This window comes from Orcinus orca, chromosome 4, assembly GCF_937001465.1.
Source record: "Orcinus orca chromosome 4, mOrcOrc1.1, whole genome shotgun sequence".
Taxonomy (NCBI): Eukaryota; Metazoa; Chordata; class Mammalia; order Artiodactyla; family Delphinidae; genus Orcinus; species Orcinus orca.
The window spans coordinates 90,979,256-90,995,598 of NC_064562.1; the positions used below are offsets into that span (position 1 = coordinate 90,979,256).

A 16,343-nucleotide genomic window follows, 5' to 3' on the forward strand; every position below is an offset into this window, starting at 1 on the left:
ATCAAAATCACCACAGTGGAGAAAATAAGCATGAATATTCTGTTCCTGCTTATTTTTTGTTACACTTTGGGTTCTTTAAAACATTTCTGTTTATCTATTACTTTACAACAATCTACCCCAAACATAGTACCTTAAAAGAACAATAATTTTATTATGCTCACACTACTGCAGGTCAGAGAATTTAGGCAAGCCTTGACTAGATGATTTTTCTACTCTACGTAGTGCTGACTGGGGTCACTTAGTGGAATTCCACTAGCAGCTGGTATGGTGGGTCCAAGATGGTTTCACTTACAAGCCTGGTACCTGGTGGAGATGGCTGTAAGCCTGGGCTCAACTGGCCCCTTCTCCTGCTTTACATGGTGGCTCAGGGCTTCAAGAGAGCAGGGTGAGAGTTGCTGGTCCTCTTAAAGCTTACATTTGGAACCGTCATAGTATCATTCCCACCATATTCTTAGATCAAATCAGTCACAGGTCAGCCCACATTTGGGGAGAAGTATCAAAGCATATACAGCCGTTTTAAATCTGGAACGTTAAAAAAATTTTTTATTTTATTTATTTATTTATTTATGGCTGTGTTGGGTCTTTGTTGCTGTGCATGGACTTTCTCTAGTTGCAGCGAGTGGGGGCTACTCCTCGCTGTGGTGCGCAGGCCTCTCACTGTGGCAGCCCCGCCTCTTGTGGAGTGTGGGCTCCAGGCTCCCGGACCCCAGCAGTTGTGGCACGCGGGCTCCGTAGTTGTGGTGCACAGGCCTAGCCTCTCCGCGGCATGTGGGATCCTCCCTGACCAGGGCTCGAACCCATGTGCCCTGCATTGGCAGGCGGATTCCTAACCACTGCACCACCAGGGAAGTCCTGGTACATTTTTGAGATAGAATATTTCCAAGTAAATGTTCCTAAAGAGAGCTCCCCTGGTGGCGCAGTGGTTGAGAGTCCGCCTGCCGATGCAGGGGACACGGGTTCGTGCCCTGGTCCGGGAAGATCCCACATGCCGCGGAGCGGCTGTGCCCGTGAGCCATGGCCGCTGAGCCTGCGCATCCGGAGCCTGTGCTGCACAACGGGAGAGACCGCAACAGTGAGAGGCCCGCGTACCGCAAAAAAAAAAAAAAAAAAAAAAAATGTTCCTAAAGAAAACAATCCACAGCTAAGCCCGTGCACCACAATTACTGTGCTTTAGAGCCCACGCGCCACAACTACTGAAGCCTGTGGGCCTAGAACCCGTGCTCTGCAATAAGAGAAGCCACCGCAATGAGAAGCCCGCTCACTGCAGTGAAGAGTAGTCCCCGCTCACCGCAACTAGAGAAAACCCTTGTGCAGCAACAAAGACCCAACGCAGCCAAAAATAAATAAATAAACAAACACACAAATAAATAAATAAATAAATTTATTGAGGAAAAAAAGAAAACAATCCAACAAATTCAGTTCAGTATCTTTCTGGAAGTTATAGTCTTCTGACTTAATTCTCACCTGAATTCAAGGAAGGCTTCAAAATACTAAAAAAAGAATGCAAAAGTTTAAAGTAGTATAATGTAAAAGATGTGTAAGACATTTAATATACATCTTATTTGCTTATTTATAACACAATGAACATTGTAAATTGGTTTAGGTTCTCTGAAGTTATAGGCAAAAATTTATGTGATGTGTCTGCTATGTACAGTTTTCTGGGGAGTAGCGTCATAGCTTATTGATTTCTCAAAGGATCTAATGACTCCCCTCCTCCCCAATCAAGTATTTTCCTGAGTAAAATTATGGTGTAGATAAGTTCATTTTTGGAAACATCTCCTTTGATAATACCTAACCTTGTGTAATAATAATGATAATAGCTGACTTAAAAAAAAAGATTATTATCTGCTTATGTGCCAGGAGCAGTTTCATAACCTTATGAAGAACATAGTACTATTATCCTTGTTTTACAGTTGAGGAAACTTGAGGCATAGTAACTTGCCCATGGTTACACAATTAGCATGTGGTGGGGCTAGGAACCCTAGCATATTGGCTTCAGAGAGTCCCATGCAATGAGGCCCTGTTCATGAGCTATAGTTTACTCCTTTGTAAATTGGGGATAATAATAGTAGCCAGTGTCATTGTGGGTATTAGACGAGTTAAACTGGGATAGTCCATAGCTGCATGCCTGGCACATACTACAGTGGGCAGTTAATAAATAGGAGCTCTCCATGCTTAGCCTCTGTTTTATTCCTGAAGACTTTGCTATCTTTCACTGTAGAGATATGGGTGTGATAAAATGCAAGACGGAACAGGGGGTGGGATAAGGATTTGAAAGTCTAGGGCCAAAGCTGGAGATATTGCTCTTCCCATTAAACTCCTTAAGGCCTCATGTCTTCTCTTAAAATTGTATGCAAATGTCACATGCTATTCCACAGTTCAGTTGCTTATCTATTAATATAAAACTTGTTTACTCCAAAGCTTTCGGGATCATTGTTCTTCTACGGAGAAGATGTACCTTGTTTATGTCTTGGTTTCACACACCCCTTTGAGGGACTCAGCCACGCAGGTTTGGGAATTTGGAGGCCTAGATTCCCAGCTAGGACCCTTAGCTTGTTTGGGCCTTATATTTTTCACTTATAAAATGGTGTGGGTAGTAATGACTATTTTATCAAAGTCTTTTTTGCCCTGGAATTATACAACATAAAATTGTCCTAAATGTGTTTTCAAACTGTGGGTTTCCACTTAAAAGTAGGCGAAAAGACCAATTCGATTCGTCAAACATTAAAAAAAAAAAAATCGGGGTAAGTACTGTTTGGTGAAATTTTTGTTTCAGAATAGATATTAAAAAGTAATATGTGAAACGTACACCTAAAAGGTGTCTTACTGAGGCTGGTAATAGAAACATTTTAAAGCTACATTTAAAGGAGGGGGGGCATTGCATTCTCTAAACGTGCCCGCCCTCGGGGGAAATCAATCTCAGAACCTTCCCACTTGAGAGGCCCTTAGAGAAGCGGAAGACGCAAATCTGGGCGCGGTCCTGGGCCCTGCCTCTCCTCGCGATTGCGGCGGCCCGCGGGTCTCGGGGGCTGCACCTGGGCCCACGTGGCATCTCCCGCCTCCCGCCTCCCGGCCTGGGCCCACAGGAAGCTGCGCGCCTCGTGACGTCATCACAGGGCGCCGCTGCCTCGACCTCCTTCCACTTCGCGGGAGAAGTTGTTGGCGCGAATGGATCCCGAGCCGCGGTAACGGATTCCCCAGCCGGCCGGCCTGCCCGCCCGCGCCTTCATCCGTGGGCTGCAATGGTGAGCCCCCGGGGGAGGCTATGCGGCCAGGGGGCTGGGGAGAGTTTGCAGGCTGGGCGTGGACCTGGCATTCCTGGCATGGAGGGTCGGGGAGGATCGCGATGCGTGGCTTCGGAGGGGAGCGAAGGCAAGAAAGGGGCCACAAACTAGGCACTGGTCTCACAGCTTTCCTTGCACCGCGGGCTTCAGCTCTCAGCCGCAGCCAGTGCTCAGGGCTCTTGGTGCTGCGCAGCAGTTTTAACTTTTTGCCACTCGTGGGGGAAGGGAGAAAGGAAGGGAGTAATGAAGGTGATTTTGGGGGCTCAGCGGTACAGTTGCTTTTCCTGTTCAGTGTTGCCTCGAACCTCGGTTTGAGTCCTGCCTAAAGCGTTGATTTCAGGCTTTGGGTCTCGAAGAAGAAGAATGTAACAGACTTTCCTTTCTAATGAAAAAGTTGTCTTAGGCCTTCAACTTTCATGATTAACAGCTCAACGAAATGCTTATCACAGAGCCGTTTTGAAATCGATGGCATGGGAAGGATGTTTTATTTTGTTTAGATGAGTTCATAGAAATCAAAGGGATAACACGGTTTACCAGGAGAAAAAACAAAAAACCTGGTAGAAACAGCTGTAATACATTTGACAGCTGTCATCGCTTATCACCTGATGTTAAAAGTAATCTTAAAAAAAAACCCTTCAGTGCATTATACCACCTCCCTATAATGATCAAAATTGCATTTTGGACTTCAGGCACTATGGTAATTGTGTAAAGTTCATGAGATTTGGAGTCTTGAAGGTGAGAGTGAGGCAATGTTTTGGTCTTGCTCTCCCATTTAATGGTTAAGTGGTTCTGATTAAGTAAATATCTTAACTTTAACCTCTTAAATCCTCTGTTTCCTTACCTGTAAAAGGGGGGAAATATAGCTGCCTTAAGTGATTGTCTTGAGGATTAAACAAGATAATAAATGTAAAGCTTCTGTTCTGTTTCCTGGCATGTGGTAGGAAGTATACAACTACGTTACTAATGATCTAATTTTCTCAGGAAGGACTCTATGAAACATTACAAAGAGTTTTAAGGGACATCAAAGATGCCTCTGATGTTGTCAGTTGTGGTGAACAACAGCTTATTTATTCAACTTTTGATTATTCAGTTACTTTAAATGATTGGTTCTTTTCCCTCTTAGTACTCCTGTTCATAGTGCGTAGGAAAAATAAAGCCCTTCTCAGAAAACAAGTGGGGAAAAGGTTCTATAAAGTACATAAGAGTTTTGGATTATATTAGTGTTTAATTTAGTCCTTCTGTCTTGTAGTACAAAAATTAGCAGAATCCTAGACCAGAATTCTGTTCAACCTATGCTTATTGAACACCTATGCACAAGTTATATTGTACAGTAGTTCTTAACTTTTGCTTGGGTCACAGCTTTCTTTGATGTTGTGGTGAATGGTATGCAAGTTTTCTGCCCACAGAAATACAGATGGATACATACACACCATTTTAGGGGATTTGCATATCTTCTGAAGCCCTTCTACAGGTGCAGGGTTAGCAACTCTTGCCCTGGGAGCTGCATCTTTTTCTCAAATCTTTTCCAATTAAAGTTATCAAAGGAATAAAATACTGTATATCCACAAAACGGAATACTACGCAACCATTAAAAAGGAGAAAACTTTATGCCCTGATGTGAAACAGTTGCCAAGATAAGTGAAAAAAGAAGGTGCAGGACAATATGTAAAGTATGCTACCACTTTATGTAGGAAAGGAGAGAAAAGAATATGCCTATTTTGCTTGAAGATGTGAAGGATACACAAGGAACTAACTGATAACATTTGTTGCCTCCAAAGATGGGAAATGTGTGTCTGAGAGGCACGGTGGGAGGGAGACATTTTACCCATTTGAATTTTTGAACAATGTGAATATAATGTCTATTAAAGGAATCGAAATGAAATTAAAATAAACAGAATAAAAAGTAGCCATGTAAATTATTTGAATTGCTACGAGGATTTAATTATTTGCTCAAAATGTGAATAAAACTTGAAAGATGCCGTTTTTAAGAAATCAACATATATAATTCATTGGCTGGCATAGTTATTTATTGAAAATATGCATAAGTTTGAATTAAACATGCATGAGACTTAAGGGAAAGCGTTTTTGAAGAGCTGTCAAAGAGAGTCTGACTACATCTAAGCTGCTTCATTGCAGCATTCTGGGGGAGACCTTTCACATTGTAGTTTACTATGTGAATGCTCTCCCGGAGCAGTGTTGTCACCCTTTTATAATGTGTTGGGTTTTTGTTGCTGTGCGCGGGCTTTCTCTAGTTGTGGCGAGTGGGGGGCAACTCTTCGTTGTGGTGCGCGGGCTTCTCATTGCAGTGGCTTCTCTTGTTGCAGAGCATGGGCTCTAGGCACGCGGGCTTCAGTAGTTGTGGCACCTGGGCTCAGTAGCTGTGGCTTGTGGGCTCTAGAGCGCTGGCTCAGTAGTTGTGGTGCACAGGCTTAGTTGCTCTGCGGCATGTGGGATCTTCCCGGACCAGGGCTCGAACCCGTGTGCCCTGCCTTGGCAGGCAGATTCTTAACCACTGCGCCACCAGGGATGTCCTGGAATTGTTTTCTTAATTTCACTTCTGGATTGTTCATTGCAAAAGTATAGAAATATAATTGGTTTTAGTATGTTGATCTTGTGTCATGCAACCTTGGAGAACACATTTTGTAGTTCTAATAGTTTTTTAGTGAATTCCTTAGGATTTTCTCCATTTAAGATCATTTCATAGGCAAATGAAGATAATTTTTCTTCTTCCTGTCCAATCTAGGTGCCCCTTTTATAATTTATTTTTTGCCTAATTAGTTTTTTTTTTTTTTTTTTTTTTGCCACAGTGTTGAATAGGAGTGGCAAGAAGGATCTGTCTTCTTCCTGACCTTAAGGGACTACATTCTAACAAATTACCTGTTGTTTTTAAAGTATAATATAATTTTAACTATTTTAAAATTATTTCATTTCTCTCTTCTGTGCTGCTATCAATATACAATATTAGTCAGATTTATAATTTTGCATTTAAGTGGTTTTAAAGATAAAAGATTTTTACATTTGGATAGGTTTTGTGAAGTGTGTTGGTGATAATCAATTTCTGCTTGTGGATTTGGTGGAGGACTTAAAAATATTAATCAGAAATATTTATATTTCTTTACTTTCAAAATAGAGAAGTAAAGCCAAAATGTAATATTTTGGTAGCTACCCCACAGAGCACTGCAGTACTTATTTTGCATAAAATCCTGTACTTGTCAAAGTAAGTGAACACGGTGGCATGATTTGCTTTCTCTTTGCATTTTTGGTAGGCACAAACAACTTGTTGGTTGGTTGAGCCCATTAGCAGTGGAAAAAAGTTATAAGAGCTGTTTGGTTATACTTCAAAGTTGATATATATCAGCTTTTGTACTTTGACTTTTTAAAGTTAAAAGGTCATTATGATGGCTTACTTTGTGCAGGTTTAGGAGTATTTACTGCAAAAAAATTTTTTTCATCTCTATTAATAGATTTATAATCAACCAAGTTAGAAAATTCTAAAAAATGCATGATTTTTTTGAGTACCAGCGAGGTCTGGTACTTTGTCTTGACTTATGCATATTAAAATTGCATTTGGGTTGCCTGATAGGCGATGCTTCTCTTTAATAGTGTTGTAGAATTGTTAGTTACACCTTAGGGTAGGAGAGTGCAATAAATCTTTTTTTTTTTTTTTTTTTTTTTTCTTACACTTAAGAGCATTTAAATTTCAAAACTTTTACTAGAAAATGCCTTGTCATTCACAGTTTTTTCATCTGTGAATTAAAGTTAAAGAATGTCATAGATTTGTTCTGTGGATTAAATTAATTTTTTTAAGTGTTTAAATCATTGTCTGGCACAGAGTAAGTCCTATTTAAGGGTTTGTTAAAAAAGTAAATAAATGAAGCCCTAAATCAGGGCGCTGGCAACAGAAATAGAGGAAAGAAGACAGCAGTATTTGGGAGATTAGGTTGGGTTGGTTGATTAGGTGGAGGGTCAGAATGAGGAGGAAAAACAGTGCTCATTTTTCTGTTTTTGGTTAATGGTGGTGCTATGCATTGAGGAGGGAAATAAAGAGAGAGAAGCAAGCCTCCAAATTATGGGCTTAGTTTTGGACGTTATGAGCTGGAGGCACCTTTGGGGCATTTGGTAGGGGTGGAGATGACAGACTATTGGCTACATGAATATGGAGCTCAGAGGTCTTGAGTCGAGACAAGATTTAGCAGGTAGCAGTGTGTTTTTAAGTGGTACTGACATTGAGATGGATGTGAGTTAGCTTGTGCAGTGTGAATATGTGAATCAGAAGTTTTAAACTTAGGGTTCATGGAGAGCCATTAATAGGCTTCAGGAAAAAGCCCTGAAGAAGAGGAAGTATTATACTAAAAGTGAAAGTGTTTTTGCTTTTTGTAGCCACAATATTGTAATATGACAAGAGAGTACTATATGATAGAAGTAATAATACACAATAAGTGTTAATACCCACTTAAAGTTTCTTAAAACAAGTGCAATAGGTAAAGTGATAGCAAAAAATTAGTCTCAAATAAAGATTATTTTAATACACAATCTTTAAAAACAAATTTACCATGAATTTCATTTTACATAATTAAGAACGTCTCTTTCTGAGCCCAGGTTTGAAGGTCAGTGACCTTAGGAATAACCACTCATGTGTTTAACCATTATTAATTAAGCATCTGCTTATCTGAGCTGTTGGCCCTGTACTTGAGATACAGAGGTGAGTAAGCTAGACAGGCCTGCTGTATGGAACTTACAGCAATGTTTTCAAACTCAGATTACTATGACTATCAAAAGTATCTCCTACTAATCATTTTGGGACCCATTTCAGGTGTTGCTTCTTTTGGTCAACTGTCCCTGAGGCTCTCTGTGTTAGGGGCTCCTGGTGCTCTTACAGTTTTGTGATTTAGCTCTGTCTTAGCACTGTTTTGTATTTAATTCTTTATATACTAATTTATCTCCCAGGTAGTCTCATGAGGGCATTTTCCTGTTTGTGTCCTAAGTGCCTGCCTGTAATCACACAAGGACCAAATGTATCAGGAATAATGAGAATGGAAAGGCCATATTGCTAGTTGTGGAGTATGGCTACTTTTGCATAGATCCTTAGAATTATGGTAAAACTATGAGGGAGCAGTCATGGTCAAGTAGAGAACTATGAAAGGTTCCATTCTGTTGTGCCATCTCTTCTAATCCCCACAGGAATCCTGTGGAGTAAGTGGCATTACGAAGAAACTAAGGCCAGAGAAGTTAAGTAATTCATCCCAAGTGTCTGGAAGTAAGTGGCAACACTGACAAAAAGCTTTTTTTTTGTCTGACTTAATTCCACTTACTTACCTATAAAATGGAGATAAATCATTCTGTTTGCCTTTATACCTCACAGAAACATCAGAAGAGATAAATCTATGTCCAATAGCTGTAAGTAAAAGTGTGAAAAACTTAACTTGTTACTATTAGCTGTGTGTGCTAAAATTTGTTTTAATTTTTATGTAATTTTTGCCTAAATCTTTTGTCTTATTTGAACTGACCTGTTCAATTAGTAACTATTAAAAAAGAAAGTAAGAAGAGTGAATTACTACTCTCTTTTGGTTCCCAAAATAAAACTATTTCTTTCACCATTTCCTTTAGAAATGAAATTACTGGGACAAAGGGTATGCACATTTAAAATTTTGATAGATATTGTTAGATTGTCTTGGAAAGGTTATACCAATTTTTACTTTTTTTTAACATCTTTATTGGAGTATAATTGCTTTACAATGGTGTGTTAGTTTCTGCTTTATAACAAAGTGAATCAGTTATACATATACATATGTTCCCATATCTCTTCCCTCTTGCGTCTCCCTCCCTCCCACCCTCCCTATCCCACCCCTCTAGGTGTTCACAAAGCACCGAGCTGATCTCCTTGTACTATGCGGCTGCTTCCCATTAGCTATCTATTTTACGTTTGGTAGTGTATATATGTCCATGCCACTCTCTCACTTTGTCACAGCTTACCCTTCCCCCTCCCCATATCCTCAAGTCCATTCTCTAGTAGGTCTGTGTTTTTATTCCTGTCTTACCCCTAGGCTCTTCATGACATTTTTTTTTCTTAATTTCCATATATATGTGTTAGCATATGGTATTTGTCTTTCTCCTTCTGACTTACTTCACTCTGTATGACAGACTCTAGGTCCATCCACCTCATTACAAATAGCTCAATTTTGTTTCTTTTTATGGCTGAGTAATATTCCATTGTATATATGTGCCACATCTTCTTTATCCATTCATCCGATGATGGACACTTAGGTTGTTTCCATCTCTGGGCTCTTGTAAATAGAGCTGCAATGTACATTTTGGTACATGACTCTTTATGGTTTTCTCAGGGTATATGCCCAGTAGTGGGATTGCTGGGTCATATGGTAGTTCTATTTGTAGATTTTTAAGGAACCTCCATACTGTTCTCCATAGTGGCTGTACCAATTCACATTCCCACCAGCAGTGCAAGAGTGTTCCCTTTTCTCCACACCCTCTCCAGCATTTATTGTTTCTAGATTTTTTGATGATGGCCATTCTGACTGGTGTGAGATGATATCTCATTGAAGTTTTGATTTGCATTTCTCTAATGATTAATGATGTCGAGCATTCTTTCATGTGTTTGTTGGCAGTCTGTATACCTTCTTTGGAGGAATGTCTATTTAGGTCTTCTGCCCATTTTTGAATTGGGTTGTTGTTTTTTTGTTATTGAGCTGCATGAGTTGCTTGTAAATTTTGGAGATTAATCCTTTGTCAGTTGCTTCCTTTGCAAATATTTTCTCCCATTCTGAGGCTTGTCTTTTGGTCTTGTTTATGGTTTCCTGTGCTGTGCAAAGGCTTCTAAGTTTCATTAGGTCCCATTTGTTTATTTTTGTTTTTATTACCATTTCTCTAGGAAGTGGGTCAAAAAGGATCTTGCTGTGATTTATGTCATAGAGGGTTCTGCCTATGTTTTCCTCTAAGAGTTTGATAGTTTCTGGCCTTACATTTAGGTCTTTAATCCATTTTGAGCTTATTTTTGTGTATGGTGTTAGGGAGTGATCTAATCTCATACTTTTACATGTACCTGTCCAGTTTTCCCAGCACCACTTATTGAAGAGGCTCTCCTTTCTCCACTGTACATTCCTGCCTCCTTTATCAAAGATAAGGTGACCATATGTGCGTGGATTTATCTCTGGGCTTTCTATCCTGTTCCATTGATCTATCTTTCTGTTTTTGTGCCAGTACCATACTGTCTTGATTACTGTAGCTTTGTAGTATAGTCTGAAGTCAGGGAGCCTGATTCCTCCAGCTCCGTTTTTCGTTCTCAAAATTGCTTTGGCTATTCGGGGTCTTTTGTGTTTCCATACAAATTGTGAAATTTTTTGTTCTAGTTCTGTGAAAAATGCCAGTGGTAGTTTGATAGGGATTGCATTGAATCTGTAGATTGCTTTGGGTAGTAGAGTCATTTTCACAATGTTGATTCTTCCAATCCAAGAACATGGTATATCTCTCCATCTATTTGTATCATCTTTAATTTCTTTCATCAGTGTCTTATAATTTTCTGCATACAGGTCTTTTGTCTCCTTAGGTAGGTTTATTCCTAGATATTTTATTCTTTCTGTTGCAGTGGTAAATGGGAGTGTTTTCTTGATTTCACTTTCAGATTTTTCATCATTAGTGTATAGGAATGCCAGAGATTTTTGTGCATTAATTTTGTGTCCTGCTACTTTACCAAATTCATTGATTAGCTCTAGTAGTATTCTGGTAGCATCTTTAGGATTCTCTATGTATAGTATCACGTCATCTGCAAAGAGTGACAGCTTTACTTCTTCTTTTCCGATTTGGATTCCTTTTATTTCCTTTTCTTCTCTGATTGCTGTGGCTGAAACTTCCAAACTATGTTGAATAAGAGTGGTGAGAGTGGGCAACCTTGTCTTGTTCCTGATCTTAGTGGAAATGCTTTCAGTTTTTCACCATTGAGGACGATATTGGCTGTGGGTTTGTCATATATGGCCTTTATTATGTTGAGGAAATTTCCCTCTATGCCTACTTTCTGGAGGATTTTTATCATAAATGGGTGTTGAATTTTGTCGAAAGGTTTCTCTGCATCTATTGAGATGACCATATGGTTTTTCTCCTTCAATTTGTTAATATGATGTATTACATTGATTGATTTGCGTATATTGAAGAATCCTTGCATTCCTGGAATAAATCCCACTTGATCATGGTGTATGATCCTTTTAATGTACTGTTGGATTCTGTTTCCTAGTATTTTGTTGAGGATTTTTGCATCTATGTTCATCAGTGATATTGGCCTGTAGTTTTCTTTCTTTGTGACATCCTTGTCTGGTTTTGGTATCAGGGTGATGGTGGCCTCGTAGAATGAGTTTGGGAGTGTTCCTCCCACTGCTATATTTTGGAAGAGTTTGAGAAGGAAGGTGTTAGCTCTTCTCTAAATGTTTGATAGAATTCGCCTGTGAAGCCATCTGGTCCTGGACTTTTGTTTGTTGGAAGTTTTTTAATCACAGTTTCAATCTCAGTGCTTGTGATTGGTCTGTTCATATTTTCTGTTTCTTCCTGATTGAGTCTTGGCAGGTTGTGCATTTCTAAGAATTTGTCCATTTCTTCCAGGTTGTCCATTTTATTGGCATAGAGTTGCTTGTAGTAATCTCTCATGATCTTTTGTATTTCTGCAGTGTCACTTCTCCTTTTTCATTTCTAATTCTATTGATTTGAGTCTTCTCCCTTTTTTTCTTGATGAGTCTGGCTAATGGTTTATCAATTTTGTTTATCTTCTCAAAGAACCAGCTTTTAGTTTTATTGATCTTTGCTATCGTTTCCTTCATTTCTTTTTCATTTATTTCTGATCTGATCTTTATGATTTCTTTCCTTCTGCTCACTTTGGGGTTTTTTTGTTCTTCTTTCTCTAATTGCTTTAGGTGCAAGGTTAGGTTGTTTATTTGAGATGTTTCCTGTTTCTTAAGGTAGGATTGTATTGCTATAAACTTCCCTCTTAGAACTGCTTTTGCTGCATCCCATAGGTTTTGGGTCGTCATGTCTCCATTGTCATTTGTTTTAGGTATTTTTTTGATTTCCTCTTTGATTTCTTCAGTGTTCACAGTGTACCGTTTAGCCTCCATGTGTTTGTATTTTTTACAGATCTTTTCCTGTAATTGATATCTAGTCTCATAGCGTTGTGGTCAGAAAAGATACTTGATACAATTTCAATTTTCTTAAATTTACCAAGGCTTGATTTGTGACCCAAAATATGATCTGTCCTGGAGAATGTTCCATGAGCACTTGAGAAAAATGTGTGTTCTGTTGTTTTTGGATGGAATGTCCTATAAATATCAATTAAGTCCATCTTGTTTAATGTATCATTTAAAGCTTGTGTTTCCTTATTTATTTTCATTTTGGATGATCTGTCCATTGGTGAAAGTGGGGTGTTAAAGTCCTCTACTATGAATGTGTTACTGTCGATTTCCCCTTTTATGGCTGTTAGTATTTGCCTTATGTATTGAGGTGCTCCTATGTTGGGTGCATAAATATTTACAATTGTTATATCTTCTTCTTGGATCGGTCCCTTGATCATTATGTAGTGTCCTTCTTTGTCTCTTCTAATAGTCTTTACTTTAAAGTCTATTTTGTCTGATATGAGAGTTGCTACTCCAGCTTTCTTTTGGTTTCCATTTGCATGGAATATCTTTTTCCATCCCCTTACTTTCAGTCTGTATGTGTCCCTAGGTCTGAAGTGGGTCTCTTGTAGACAGCATATATATGGGTCTTGTTTTAGTATCCATTCAGCCAGTCTGTGTCTTTGGTGGGAGCGTTTAGTCCATTTACATTTAAGGTAATTATCAATATGTATCTTGCTATTCTCATTTTCTTAATTGTTTTGGGTTTGTTATTATAGGTCTTTTTCTTCTCTTGTGTTTCTTGCCTAGAGAAGATCCTTTAGCATTTGTTGTAAAGCTGGTTTGGTGGTGCTGAACTCTCTCAGCTTTTGCTTGTCTGTAAAGGTTTTAATTTCTCCATCAAATCTGAATGAGATCCTTGCTGGGTAGAGTAATCTTGGTTGCAGGTTTTTCTCCTTCGTCACTTTAAATATGTCCTGCCAGTCCCTTCTGGCTTGCAGAGTTTCTGCTGAAAGATCAACTGTTAACCTTATGGGGATTCCCTTGTGTGTTATTTGTTGTTTTTCCCTTGCTGCTTTTAATATGTTTTCTTTGTATGTAATTTTTGACAGTTTGTTTAATATGTGTCTTGGCGTGTTTCTCCTTGGATTTATCCTGTATGGGACTCTCTGTGCTTCCTGGACTTGATTAACTATTTCCTTTCCCATATTAGGGAAGTTTTCAACTATAATCTCTTCAAATATTTTCGCAGTCCCTTTCTTTTTCTCTTCTTCTTCTGGAACCCCTATAATTCGAATGTTGGTGCATTTAATGTTGTCCCAGAGGTCTCTGAGACTGTCCTCAGTTCTTTTCATTCCTTTTTCTTTATTCTGCTCTGCAGTAGTTATTTCTACTATTTTATCTTCCAGGTCACTTATCCGTTCTTCTGCCTCAGTTATTCTGCTATTGATCCCTTTTACAGTATTTTTAATGTCATTTATTGGGTTATTCATCGTTGCTTCTTTCATCTTTAGTTCTTCTACGTCCTTGTTAAATGTTTCTTGCATTTTGTCTACTCTATTTCCAAGATTTTGGATCATCTTTACTATTGTTATTCTGAATTCTTTTTCAGGTAGACTGCCTATTTCTTCATTTGTTAGGTGGGTTTTTTTCTTGCTCCTTCATCTGCTGTGCGTTTTTCTGTCTTCTCATTTTGCTTATCTTACTGTGTTTGGGGTCTCCTTTTTGCAGGCTGCAGGTTCATAGTTCCTGTTGTTTTTGGTGTCTGTCCCCAGTGGCTAAGGTTGGTTCAGTGGGTTGTGTAGGCTTCCTGGTGGAGGAGACTAGTGCCTGTGTTCTGGTGTATGAGGCTGGATCTTGTCTTTCTGGTGGGCAGGTCCATGTCTGGTGGCGTGTTTTGGGGTGTCTGTGGACTTATTATGATTTTAGGCAGCCTCTCTGCCAATGGGTGGGGTTGTGTTCCTGTCTTGCTCGTTGTTTGGCATAGGGTGTCCAGCACTGTAGCTTGCTGGTGCTTGAGTGAAGCTGGGTGTTGGTATTGAGATGGAGATCTCTGGGAGATTTTTGCCATTTGATATTACGTGGAGCTGGGAGGTCTCTTGTGGACCAGTGTCCTGAAGTTGGCTTTCCCACCTCAGAGGCACAGCACTCACTCCTGGCTGCCGCACCAAGAGCCTTTCATCCACATGGCTCAGAATAAAAGGGAGAAAAAGAAGAAAGAAAGAGAAAGAAAGGAAGGAAGGAAGGAAGGAAGGGGATAAAAGAAAATAAAGTAAGGTAAAAGAAAATAAAGTTATTAAAATAAAAAAATAATTATTAAGAGAAAAATTTTTTTAAAAAGTAAAAATAAAACGGACGGATAGAACCCTAGGACAAATGGTGAAAGCAAAGCTATACAGACAAAATCTCACACAGAAGCATACACATACACACTCACAAAAAGAGGAAAAGGGGAAAAAATAATAAATCTTGCTCTCAAAGTCCACCTCCTTAATTTGGGATGATTCGTTGTCTATTCAGATATTACACAGATGCAGGGTACATCAAGTTGATTGTGGAGATTTAATCCGCTGCTCCTGATGCTGCTGGGAGAGATTTCCCTTTCTCTTCTTTGTTCACACAGCTCCCGGGGTTCCCCTTTGGAATTACCCCGCCTCTGCGTGTAGGTCGCTGGAGGACGTCTGTTCTTCGCTCAGACAGGACGGGCTTAAAGGAGCCGCTGATTCGGGGACTCTGGCTCACTCGGGCCGGGGCGAGGGAGGGGTACGGAGTGCGGGGCGAGCCTGCGGCGGCAGCGCCCGGCGTGACGTTGCACCAGCCTGAGGCGCGCCGTGCGTTCTCCCGGGGAACTTGTGCCTGGATCCCAGGACCCTGGCAGTGGTGGGCTGCACAGGCTCCCGGGAGGGGAGGTGTGGAGAGTGACCTGTGCTCGCACGCAGGCTTCTTGGTGGCGGCAGCAGCAGCCTTAGGGTCTCATGCCCGTCTCTGGGGTCCGTGCTGTTAGCCGCGGCTCACGCCCGTCTCTGGAGCTCCTTTAAGCAGCGTTCAGCGCTCTTAATCCCCTCTCCTCGCGCACCAGGAAACAAAGAGGGAAGAAAAAGTCTCTTACCTCTTCGGCAGGTCCAGACTTTTCCCCCCGGCCTCCCTCCCGGCTAGCCGTGGTGCACTAACCCCTTCAGGCAGTGTTCACGCAGCAAGTCCTCAGCTCGCAGCCCATGCCTGCCCCGGCGGGTGAGCAGACAAGCCTGTCGGGCTGGTGAGTGCTGGTCGGCACCGATCCTCTGTGCGGGAATCTCTCAGCTTTGTCCTACGCACCCCTGTGGCTGCGCTCCCCTCCGCGGCTCCCAAGCTCCCCCCTCTGCCACCCGCAGTCTCCGCCCACGGAGGAAAGGGCTTCTATTGTGTGGAAACCTTTCCTCCTTCACAGCTCCCTCCCACTGGTGCAGGTCCCGTCCCTATTCTTTTATCTCTGTTTATACTTTTTTCTTTTGCCCTACCCAGGTACGTGGGGAGTTTCTTGCCTTTTGGGAGGTCTGAGGTCTTCTGCCAGCGTTCAGTAGGTGTTCTGTAGGAGTTGTTCCATGTGTAGATGCACTTCTGATGTATCTGTGGCGAGGAAGATGATCTCTGCGTCTTACTCTTCCGCCATCTTCCCCCTCTCCCCCCCTCCCCCAATTTTTACTTTTATTAGCAGTGTAGTATGTGAGCATGTTTCCCCACAACTTTGACATATCTGGGCATTATCAGTCTTTTAACGCTTAGGGAAATATAATCAAGTTCTAATTTATCTGTTTATTATTTGTGAAGTTGAGCATCTTTTGTTATGTTTCTTGGTTATTTGCATTTCTTTATAATTTGTCTACTGGTAGCTTTTACTCATTTTTCTACTGGGTTATTTTTTATTGATTTGTAGGAGCCCTCTTATATATAACATGTTGTAGATATTTTCATG

At 40.5% G+C, this 16,343-nt stretch overlaps 1 protein-coding gene across 4 annotated transcripts in view; it reads left to right on the forward strand.

Annotated features, from left to right (window-relative positions):
• Window positions 1-2,967: 2,967 nt before the first annotated feature.
• The window catches only part of RFC1 (replication factor C subunit 1), an 83,265-nt gene continuing 69,889 nt past the window's right edge, over window positions 2,968-16,343 (forward strand). For all 4 annotated transcript variants that reach the window (XM_033421668.2, XM_033421669.2, XM_033421670.2 and 1 more), the window contains exon 1: window positions 2,968-3,245. In XM_033421668.2, coding sequence (XP_033277559.1) covers window positions 3,243-3,245 — 3 coding nt within the window. In that variant the 5' untranslated portion in view covers window positions 2,968-3,242. The remainder of the gene's footprint in view (window positions 3,246-16,343) is intronic.